Below are 12,354 nucleotides of genomic sequence, written 5' to 3'. Positions count from 1 at the left end.
GTGTGTGTGTGTGTGTGTGTGTGTGTGTGTGTGTGTGTGTGTGTGTGTGTGTGTGTGTGTGTGTGTGTGACAGTGTTCGTTCGCCTGCCCCATTTTAACCGAGGAAAAAACGCTATTGTTAGCTGGTTCATTAGTAAAACTTTGCTTGTGAAGTACAGTCTTTCTGATAAATGTATGTACAATTCACTGGTGTTACTGATTCCCTCTGCAGCATTTTATCCGTCTGTGGCGGAAGTGGCAGGTCTCTGATGAAGCGAAGAGTGTGTCTTCGGAAAGCCTCTGCTCTGGGCAGTGGATTGTTGCGGAGCTGACAGTAACCACACACACGAAGTGACAGTCAATCACACAGCCCTTGAAGCATCGTCTCAGGCTTAATGTGCAGTGAATGCAGTGCCTATTGATTCCTCCGTTGTCCATGACTATAAATACAGATTAATAAACAACATTTTTCCAGCCGCTGGCAGCATCCTGTCCACGGGGACAGAACTCAGACTGAATTTTTGAGGGTTGAGAGAGATGATGGAGACAGGGCTTGAGATTTTGATCACTTGCACCTATCAGGACACTGAACACGAGCCCAAAGGGTCTCATCTCGTATGAATGGTGTGTATGGTATCCTATGTCAGTCATAAACCAGACAGAAAGTACAGTAAACTGATGTAGAAGTAGACTTTCTATAGTCAGAATACTAGGTAAAATATATATGCGTATATATACACACTCCTAGGCAATAAAATTGGGCCAAGCCAAAAATGGTAAAATATATAGGGCCAGATTCACTAAAAGCTTGCTCCAACACAAACCCGCTTTTGGTGTTAAACTACCGTCAGGATTTACTAAAGACACGCAGTGAAAAATTAGCGCTGAAAAAGCATGGTCCCTGTTATTTTTGCAGCTGATCTTATTGCATAAGAGTTGCCCTTTCAAATGCTAAATTTATGAGGAGAGTATTTAAATAAATCATGCAAGGTGATTTACTAAGGTTTGCGCTAGTCAATTTACTGGTATTTGCAGCATTATTTAACACCCAAAAAAAGCATGTCTTAAACCAGAAGCTAATTTGCGCTGCTCTTGGTTGATTGCGTTGGTCATTATGGAAATGATCCTGCTGCGCCTGTGTTCTTTAATTTATGTGTCGTCATTAGATCACGCGCAAAACTTTCCAGTCCCATTTGTGCTTTTTCGGAATTGCGCTCTTACACTAATTTGCATTGTAGTAAATATGGCCCTTAGTGGTCTTAACCATTTTAAACACAAATCACTGGTCAAGAATTGCACAAATACTGTTTGCAGACAGCTTTTTGTTGGAAGAAGAGTCTGTGTTGTTTCACTCAATGTTAATGGCTTTAAACAGTTCATGACTTGTTGAAAAATGTCTCCCAGTTCGCTTGAGTTTAGAGTGAGACCAAATATTCTATAGGGTTCAAATCTGGACTCTGACCAGGCCAAAACATGAGCCTGATGGACTTGTTCTCAAGCTACTTCTTGGTTGTCTTTGGAATCTGGGCAGGAGCATTGTCTTATTTAAAATCTGATCATTCCTCTTTAGATAACATCTTTCTTTTCATATGGGGAAGCAAGCCATTCTGCAATATTCTTCTGTACGGCAAAGCATTAAATGATTTTTCACAGTGAAGTAGTTACCAGTAGCAGCAGCTAAAAAGTCTCCCCACACAATGACACATCTTCCTCCATGCTTCACTGTGGTAGAGAAATTTATATTTTTCACCAGATTTTTGAAGACATCCCTCTGGAGCATCGCCATGCAACTCGTGTTTCACTGTGATCCATTACGTCACACAGAACTTCCCATATTCAGCAGTGTATTTTTTATTTTACTTCTTAAACTTGAGTTTTTTTATGTTTTATATATATTTGTGTGTGTCTCACTTGTAGCCCAGTGTTTAAATCAGTACTTGCATGGTCACACTACTTTAGTAGTAGCCTCTCGGGACATTTTGTTCAAATAGATTTACTTTTTTTCTGCTTGGGACTTTGAGTTTTCAGCTTGAAATTACATTTGCGCAATTTGTTTCTCCAAGGATTAGTTTATCATGCACAGGTGAAGCTCATTCGCACAACAAAATTAGATTTGTAATATTAACTCTAAATGTACTCTTAGTAAAATTAATTTGTTTCTGTTCCCTGAATATGGCCTTAAGGATTTCACTGTTGCAGACCAAACATAAAGACCCTCTAAAATGTAGCATGAAGGATTTTCAAGCTTCTGAACTCACATAATATCCTTCTGTACTCCATCAATGCCAAAAAACAAAACTCTCTCCATTGGAGGGCCCAACTTTCAGGCTGCCTTGAGCTTTTCTCCTTCCACAAGTTTTACCAACCCTTCTCTTTTACCACAATTCACAGAGAAGATTGTTTCGATTCATCAATGCCATCGGCGGCATATCCGTGCTAATGATACCCAGTAACTGCTGGGTAATGCATCTAAGTGAGAAAGTTTTTTGTACTGTTAGCGCTCCTTCGCTCTGAATTTGGATGAGGTCCATGTTTGTGCCTGAGAGTACAGAACTACGGTAAAGGTTAATTCATATCTTTTAATGAGACTCAACACATGAATGTATTAATTAGGTCTAGATATACTGAGGTCTAGGTATAATTTCAACAGGAAATTTGATTTACAGTATTGATGTGTAATATTGACAATATTGAAATTTTCCCTTGGCTTAAGGATCAACGCCTCTGGTCATGATATCAAAATTTAAGAAAAAAACAAATGTGATGGATTTTCAATATGGTTAATAGTCAATTTCAGCCTCTTAGTTTAAAAACAACAAATGCAGGCAGAAATGCAAAACTCAAAATGTTTTTATTTATTTCTGTGGAAAACATGGTCTTCAGCATTTACAAATCAGAAACCACATTGGCGCTAATGCACATTTAATTGGCTTTTTCCAAATTAAAATGTTCATAAGTGCCAGTGAAAAAATAAAAATTAAGAACAATTGCAAGTCTTGCTTTCAATAAATGTTTATCTGGGTTTTAAGCCATCAACCAATGTACAGTATTTGCATATCCAGCATATTTTGCTACAAAATAAAGCAGATTTTTTTTTTAAGTGACTGACATTTTGTTAGTTTTTAAAGGCGGAATGCATAGACTTAAATAGGTGCAGTATTTACATTTGAGCATCTATACATTTCTTACATAATAAAGCATGTAGACCCACTTATGCAAGAATTATTCTTATATTTATTCTTTTATTATGACTTTTCTCATGGTCCTTTTTTTCCTCTTCTTTCTATTTAGTGGTGATTAATAATGCAGTGTGTTTTCTCGTTAACTCGGCTTTAACAGAGGAGCAAAGACTGTCATGTCCGTAATAGAATGCAGAGGGAGTTTAGCATCAGCAAACAACTAAATAAAGGGATAATTGCAGCTTTAGTTTTATCCAAATACCTAGGCAACACAATTAATCCATCTTCTTGCTCACAATTGGTGCAATGGTGCACAACCAAAAACAGGCATCATCAGACGCAAGCCCCTCCCACTGCACAGAGGTATTTTAAGACAGGTCAGCATGTCACTGGTCAAGATATCTTGAGTGATATGTTGTGTTGACAGGTATTGCATTAATAAGGAAGTGCAGGGGCGCCTAGAGACACAGTGATTGACAATATGCTGCCTCCAAGTCTGGCCAGTTTGAACTCTTGTCCACCTAGGAAAAATTGACCTCTCTGTAGTGTGTATGTGTGGGTTTTGGCTGTCGCCAGAGAGACAGAGGTGAGCTACCAGGGGCCAGGATCTTTGTCAGCAGTATTCATAGCAATGCTCCCAGCAGACTATGCATTTGTCTATAATTGTGTTTTAGTTGCAGATTAATATTGAGGGAGGGACTCAAGCCATATCTAGGAACCAGAATATCATTCCTGATAAAAAATACAAATAAATGCTGAAACCAGCCTAAAATGGTTTCTCCGCCTGGCCAAGCAGGTATTTAACTGGTTTAGCTAGGCAACTACTGTAGCTGAACAGTGCCCAAAATCTGAGTGAAACAAGCCAACAGACCAGCCTGATTAGGCTAAGATCAGAAAACCAGCTTAGACTCAGATGCTTAAACCATCAGAAGCCAATCATGTATTTACTTGTTGTTGTTTTTTTTGGGCAACTAACTAAAAAGTGCCCTGAACATTATAAAACCAGCTAACAGACCTGCCTGATCATGCATGCTTAATCCAGAAAACCAGCTTAGACTGGTTTAAGATTTTTAATTTTGTTTAAACCAGCCTAATATGGTCTTTCAGCAGGGCCAAGCATGTATTTAACTGGTTTAAGTGGGCAACTAGCTGAAAAACCAGCTTAGACTGGTTTAAGATGCTTTTTTTCAGTAGGGATAGAGAGTTGTGGGCTCTTCTGACTTGGGTCAGTAAGCAACCACCCATACAACTCTTGCTACTGCCTAGTAACCAATCAGAACAACCTAGCAACCACATAGCAATCCCCTCCAGACATATTTTCCTCCAAAACAGTCTTTAAGTTCATGTATTCATTCCTGCACAGCTATTTGTGTCAGCAGACTCTTATTGCATCTCTTCATTATTTCCATAACCTTTGACCTCTTGATAAAAGCTTTATATCTAGTACGCAGGAGGCCAGCGTAGTGGGTCGTCTGACCACTCCAAACTGTATTACTTCACTTTAGTGGATATGTTTGTTATGTTTGGCTGCCTTTGTGGCACTAATGTGATAAGAAAGGGCAGAAAAATAGTTTTTAGCCTAATGATCTTGTATTCAAACAGAATTATAGCTCTGGTAAGCAGTCTTGATATTCAGAAATGTCTTGAGTGTGTGAAAGTTAAATGATAATGACTCTCTAAATTGTCCAAAGGCAACATGAGGATGGCACTTTGGTGGTGTAAACGGAAAAAAAGAACCCTATAAAGCCTCTTTCTAAATAGTCCTTTTATTTGCTTTTTGCGACAGGAATATTTCAGAAATGAACTATCTTAGCAGGGTTGCGTGCAAAGAGCCTTCAATAGCTCCATTAAAAATCTCTCAAATGAGTCAGTCCTAAGGGGGTTAGCAAGTTGAATCTGAGGGAAGATGGAAATAGGAAAGACTTTAATCAGGGTGGATGCGGTAATATTAATGAGAGTCTTATTCTTGTATACATTGAAACACTGTAAATAGTCTTTTTTATCTTTTAATATATTCTTGCATTTATTTTATTTTTATTTTTTTAATCACATTTTTTATATCGGTTTTAGTTTTTTGTTTTTGTTTTTTTTACTACACATGGCTTGTAAAAATTAGACATGACCTAAAATCGAAAGACAGTACAACCTATTGATTGGACTGTACTTGTATCCCACACAGCCTCAGTTTTCATTCACATCAAGAGAAATATGGCGTTCACCCAGTGACTAAGGTCCATTAAACACATTTATACCATGGTCTGGGTGAATACTCGATTCTGATTGGCTGCAGGGTGTCCGTTAAAAAGTGATAGAGGACACCTAAATAAACTGTCAGGCGTAACCAAGGAAACCAAGTTATTGTTTGTAACTTGTAACTTTAGGTTTCGATTGTAAAACTAATTAAAATATAAACTAATGTTTTAAAAATGTGTTATTTGGCAAGTGACCATGGTATAAGCGGGTTAATGCCCTTCGAGGAGTCCATTGTCAGGTTTTAATGGACTTCGGCAGAGGCAACCGTCCTCCGCTGCGCGTCGGCCGGTTCACACCTCGCCGTCGTCCATTAAAACCTGACAATGGACACCTCGTCGGGCATTAACCCTTACTTGTATGGGTAGTTTTCACTTCTGCCAAAGGATGTGCTCAAAGGTTAATGCGAAAGAGAAATATCTTTGAGTATCAGTGCAACTTGCTATACAAGCCAGAGGGTTGTTGTTGTTGTTGTTTAAAGAAAGGTTTGGCAGCTTCTATATCCTGGGACCTTTTCATTGTTATGAGTAATTTCTTAAACATTCAGTGAGACAGAAAGGAAGATCTGTAATGTTACTCGAGTCGGTCAAACACAGTGTAATTTAACCAGATCACAGTTCCATAAGGTGCTTCAGTCAATACAGAAATATATTATACTGAGAACATTATGTTAGGGGTCAGTAAACCTCTCAGTGCACCATTACTCAGTTTTGTCTTTACTTTCTACTTAAACAGGTAGCTGTTATGGTAATGATTGTTCATTTTCTCCATTTATTAAACTGCCTCAGTGCACCAAAAGATTAAGCCTTGAATAATGTGCTGCACTTTACAACTTCGTCTTAATATATACAAAAACTTATGCACAAATACCTTGCACAAGTAAATGACTGGCTATTTCAATGTCCTCAATATGCATTAAATGGTTCATTTGGCTTTGTCATGCCATTAGTAACCCAGCAGAGCACAGATTTGTGAAGAGCCCTCTTAGATACAGAATATTTTCGGACCATAACGAAACCTTTAAATCAATACCTTGTAACCAAGAAGCATCTGTAGAACTGGGCAGACATAAAAAGCAGAAATGTGAATTCAGTCATTCATCACCATTGACCCTCTACTGAAAATGATGCCACGACACAACAGGGATGTTATTGACTCAGCCGGACTGAAAATGGACCCCTCTCGGCTTCAGGGTTCCCATGCTTTTTAAACAAACTTTTCTAGTTGTTCTATGTCATTCCAGTCTATTTTTAAAAAGTCATTATTAGAGAGTGTAATCACAATGAATCATTTCTAACTGATGACATTTTTTTTTTTAAACTATATTAGTTTCCTAATTCCTGATACTTTTCCATGACCGAGCACCTATATCTCAGGGTTCTTCAACAGTCGGTCTGCAAACCCTACGGGGGTCCATTGCATTATTGTAAGGGGTCCGCCGATTTTTGTTTGATCCCAAACCATTTTTTGTCAGAAAATGAAAAAATGGGGTTAATTTAAAGATTATTATTCTTAATAAACCTTGATTTTACCAATTGGTTTCCCCCACAAACTTAAGAATTTGTACAATAATAATTACAAAATTGGAATTAATCAAATGTGATGCTGCTGCTTATTGGGAAAGGTCCACGAGCCGGGACTCGAACTCTGGTCGCACAACGGCGCTACATGTCGGAGCATTTGCCCACAAGGCTATCGGCGCCGACTAGAATGCAAGTTTTATACAATATGTAACAGGGGGTCTCCTTATATACTGGGGGTCCTTGGGCTGAAAAAGTTGGAAGACCCCTGCTCTAGCTAGTAAAGTGCACTGTAGGATGAGGACCAGCGTTTAGAAAGGATGGGGGGGAGAATTTGCAGTATAACATGTCTGAGAACAGAATAAGTCACATTAGGGGCTTTGTAAGTGTAAGCAGGTAACAGGAGCAGACACAGAGGCACAGAGAAAAGGGCACTTGAAGACACTTCAATTAGCAGCATCAGTTCAGGTGTGCAGCCGACTGTGAAGTCTGAGTCACGAGAGGGAGGGGAAGAAAGAACAGGCAGTGCTGAGATGGTATCTGTTAAAGGGAATGGCGAAGAATGAACGCTGTCTGACATAATGATGTGGAAAATGACAAGCACCATTTCATATCTCCTGTCAAAGCCTGTGGTAATTGACACACAATTCCTCACGGAAGTGACATACCAGCACTCTCCATGTCGGCGTCAGGTGGTGTAAGGTGTGTGATATGACAAAAGAGCCATTTATTTATGATGCTCATGATAGAGTCTGTTGAAAAATCAGTACGCCGCCCTTGTTCCTTCCACACAGGTACACAGAAATCCCTTGTGGCCTCTGAGAACCTTATGATGTTACCGCGCGGAGGAAGATGATTGATGGTGGTTGTAAATCTCAGCACTCTCTCGTCCTCATCAAACGAACATTGTTAGCTTTTTTTCCTCTTCCTTTTCAGATCCGAGGGAAAATCGTGATTCGGTGTGTTGTTCGTTGCACTGTACATGAAATTGCTACCTGTCACTTTCAATGCACATTGATTACGGCTACGGCGTGGGCCGCGGACGGAGGATGATTATTTGTCTTTAAAAGCCATTCAGTGGATGTGGCGCTTTTGCGTGGTGCGTGTCACTGTTTCAGAGTTAATTACAGATGAGCAGTAATAGCTGCGAGATGCTCGGTGACTCACGAGCCCGAGTCGCTCCGACACACTCCGCACGCCTTTCTTGTAGGAGGCCTGCACTTTTCCGCCCTCGGCCACTTACGAAGGGGAAAATGTCAAACCTCTCGGTTAGCTCGAACCTGAACAAGCTCAAATCTTTTGTCTTTCTGTCTTGCAGAGCCTTCGGTCCACCACCGGCAGAAGGCATTGGTTTCTGATCTCACTTTCCAGACAGGCATGTCGAGCTTGATGGACTTCGGCACTCCAGATTCTTCACTTGACAAGGGTAAGATGTCAAAATATGCATAAGCACAATATTGCCTAGTAGTAATTTTCCACAGACTGTGAACATGCGGAGCTCGGGTAATTCATGACAACGCTGAATGGCAATAAAACAAAACCATTGTCCTGTTGGATTTTCAGCCTCTCCCCGCTCATGTGTTTGTGAGGAGCAAAGCGTATGCGACTAAAGAAACGCACTTCTACAAATTGCAAGAAAACAAAAAAGCTTTGTCTGATTCGTATAATGTCACCCGCTGTGGGGAGGCGTCATTATGAAGTGTATTGATTAAACTGGAAATTGAACAGAATCTCTAAGTCTTATTCTAGACATCCCATTTTCCACACATAATGACGCCTGTTACTCTCTATTGCCTTTCCTCCGGAGTGCTGTCCTCCTAAATCATAATCTTTATTAAAGCGCTATATAAATGTAATGAATTATTATTATTATTATTTATGTCTTTATCAAAGCCAGCATCACAAAGAAGCCAAACTACCCTCTTAGGATGATAGAGGGTCTTCATTTTAACCAGTAGCAGGAATAATTTTCGACTTCACTCGAGCTGATGGCGAACACTGAATGCTAATGTATTGCTAGCACCCGCAGCATGGGTTCGTATGTGCTTTATACTAGTAACATACATGCTAATTTGTATTAGTATGTACATTCTATTCTATTCTGTTTTATTTTATTTTATTCTATTCTTGTATGGACATTTCGTTTATTCTGTTTGTTCTGCTATGTTCATTTCATTTCAGTTTTGTTCATTTCATTTCTGTTCTTTTTTTCTATGTTGTTTTGCTGTTCTGTTCATTTCTATTTATATTAATAAATATATAACTGGCTGGTAACGCTGCCTGCTGCTTAGCTGTTTTCATGTATGTTTAATTTTCACAGTATTATGTTTATATTGGCATCAAATCTGGCCATATACAGTACCAACAATGCCATGGTATATATCATGGTATTTTCTAATGCCATTGCTATACCATGCTACCGCACAGGTTTTTGGTAAGAGCTGTTCCATTCTATCTTATTCTTTCTCTTTCTCTTCTGATTTTTTTTATTTTTTCCTGTTTCTATTCTTTTCCCTTGTGTTGCTCGTTTCACCCTGTGTGAAAAGCATTATTGATGTTGTGCTTGCTGTCAGTACTTCATTACTCCCAGCCGAGCCTTAAATTGTTTTGAAAGATAACGCTCGGTCTGCCAGGCAACTGTATCTATGCAGTTGAGAAATAAAAGGAAGCAGGCAGCCATATTAGAGCTCCTTTAATGTACTAAATTCATTACTTTCAGCCTCGTGTGCTCATACAAGCTCCCTTATGTGCAACAACAACTTGAGAGAAAGACTCAGTGGTTGAACTTTCCCTGATGGACACACGTACATTTAATCAACACGCAACACACTTGGGCTCATCCTGTGTTATATATTAAGGCAGTCACTCATTCATTACACAAACAGCATACGCTTTATAGTATCACATTGAGTTTTTTGTGTACAAACTGGTAATTCTTTTCCTAGCAGGCACTCTGAACTCAGCACCCGCATTCTGGTCTTTAAAAGAGAGTGATAAAAGGAGAGATGAGTCAGTGTTAAGACCCTAAGAGTCCTTGAGTCCTCTTGCCCGGCTGTGTGTGAGACTGCCGCTCTGCTGTAGGTTGAAGCCTGTGCACTGTGACAGAGAGTGGGCCCCTATCTGCCGGTGTCTCCATTAGCTCTATGAGACAGGGGACACTCATCCAGCCCTTTATCTGACAATATGTCCCACAGATCCCTGCATGAAGTCTGCTGCAAGGACTTATGGGATGTGGATGGAAAAAGATCATGGATTGCGGAAACAGGGTGGGGTGTCAGCTTCACAAACAGTGTTTTTAGCTACACGGTATTGCTATTTCTGTGTTGCAAACATCCAATAATAACAGGTACAGGGGTAACTGAAGCAGAATGTCCTGCATGCTCTTTCCTATACAATAAAAGTGAACAGCTCTGTAAATGACTAAAAATAAAAGTATTTTATTAGAATTTTCAGCTAATTTTGAATAAAACTTTAGCCGTCCCAATCCAGGACATTTCCTAGATTATTTTTTTATGTTAAATAAGTGAGCATCATAAAAGGATCATAAAAGTAGTCCATATGGTTTATTTTATTTTGGAGTTCTTACTGTCAGTTTGATCAATTAGGTTTGTTCATTGTAATAAAGTGAATAGCTTCAAAAATGACAAAAAAAACATAACTTGTTTAGTGTAGTATGTTAGCTTATGATTTTTGGTGCCCGACAGCTTTAGTCCCCATTCACTTTCATTGAATGACAAAAAGAAGCATTCGTGCTGCTAATCTTCTCTTTTTGTGTTCCATGTAAATATAAAATTCATACTGGTTTGAACTAGTAAATGATGACAGAATTTAAATGTATTTGGGCGAACCTTTAACACAAGAGAACAGAGAGCAGTCTATCTGTGTCTTGTTTCCACCATTAGATGGAGCTGCAGGGCCGCTGAAGAGAGACTCACCTGCCCTCTCACCTGATCAGACAAGCAATTTGTCTCCTCCCCCTGTCCTATGAATGCGCCTGTTCATACAAGGCTGGGAAAAGCAGTGTCATTCCCATTTTGAACTCTCTGCACCTTTTAGGCCGAGAGGAGTATGTGTGTGTGAGTATAGGAAGAGTGTAGAGGGGGTGGGGAACTTAAGAAAACGCCCTAGAGAAACTCCCAGAACTGGTATACGGCTCACAGAAGAAGGCGGCTCAAACTTGTTTATACTCACTCGGGAACCCCTCCCTAGTAACCTGTCAGGGAGGAGCTCGCGGACTGTGGTAGGAGTGAACCGTGTACCTGTGTGTGTGCGGGAGGTTTAGTTGAGTTTTCTTGCTATGAGAAAAAGCACCGGCGCTGAAAGTGGAGCCTGCCGGAGCCGGCACTGCGGGAGTCATGAGATCTGAAAGAGAGGAGGGCAGACCAGGTGAGTGTTTGCGTGTGTACGAGAGCTCAAGACGGAAACTAGAGCAGTTACGCACCACTGAATCATATAACCAGCTGACCAGGCATGTAAATCTGTGTGTGTTACGATGCACAGGGGCTTGTCACGTGTGTCAGCAAGTGTTGGGACACATGTAGGATATTGGATGACCTGTAACAGTGATTCCCAACCAGGAGGTTCTTTGGAAAGATTTTGCTTTGTTCAAGCTACTGTATAAGACGAAAACTGTGACTTAAAATACTAATATTATGGCTGCTAGAAGGCCATATTAAATCTCATGATTTAAGGGAACACTTCATTCGGTTCCTTTCTGAAGAAATATAGGTTATAATAGAAATTTAAAAAGAGAATATTTCATGTTTTGTGTCATTATGGACGTACTGATGGGGAACATAATTCAAGAAAGTGACCTATATCCCATCCTGCCGATTTAACCTTTTGTACTTTGATAGATGACCACCTTTTGGACTAGTTGATGAGTCAAAGACACACAAACAAAGCATGTGGTTGTCTTTAATTTCATGTAATCTTGAGTAATACTGTGATTTACCATGTGTGACGTGTAGCTCTTACCCAGCAATCAGCTGTAATTACGTTAGTGACACATATGTTGTTTGTGAGAGCATATGAGATTGCGATCATACAGTGGCATCATTCTCTCTGTTTATGTGGGGATATACGCGCAACGCATTCCTTGATCAGACCCATAATCCGTCACAATAATCTGCTTTAAATGTATGAAAATGATCAGAGTGATCGTGTGAAATTTTTCAGTGATATGTTGTCACTATTTTAAATGTATTAACTTTTCTTCTCAAAGTGGAAACATTTCATGGCCATTTTCCAAGCTTTTTGTGATCTCTAGTTTCAGACCGTTGGGGCATTTTAAAATCTTTACAATCCTCTCTCATTGGTTTACTCACAAAACCATTAAAGCTGATCCGGAATCAGCCACTGTTTGTACGTCTATAGTGGACAGTAATAATACCCGCGTCTTCTCCACACCCCGCTAAATCAACACT

The 12,354-nt window shown here is 39.7% G+C and overlaps 1 protein-coding gene across 1 annotated transcript in view; it reads left to right on the top strand.

The window, feature by feature from the left end:
* kaznb (kazrin, periplakin interacting protein b) overlaps window positions 1-12,354 on the top strand; it is a 143,802-nt gene that overhangs the window by 109,483 nt on the left and 21,965 nt on the right. Inside the window, 1 exon segment of the mRNA XM_079597444.1 lies at window positions 8,247-8,354. Within this exon segment, the coding sequence (XP_079453570.1) occupies window positions 8,247-8,354 (108 nt within the window).

The sequence above is a fragment of the Phoxinus phoxinus genome (genome assembly GCF_949152265.1).
Source record: "Phoxinus phoxinus genome assembly, chromosome: 22".
Taxonomy (NCBI): domain Eukaryota; kingdom Metazoa; phylum Chordata; class Actinopteri; order Cypriniformes; family Leuciscidae; genus Phoxinus; species Phoxinus phoxinus.
The sequence above is the reverse complement of the archived record's forward strand: the minus strand, read 5'-3'. Positions and strand labels throughout refer to the sequence as shown.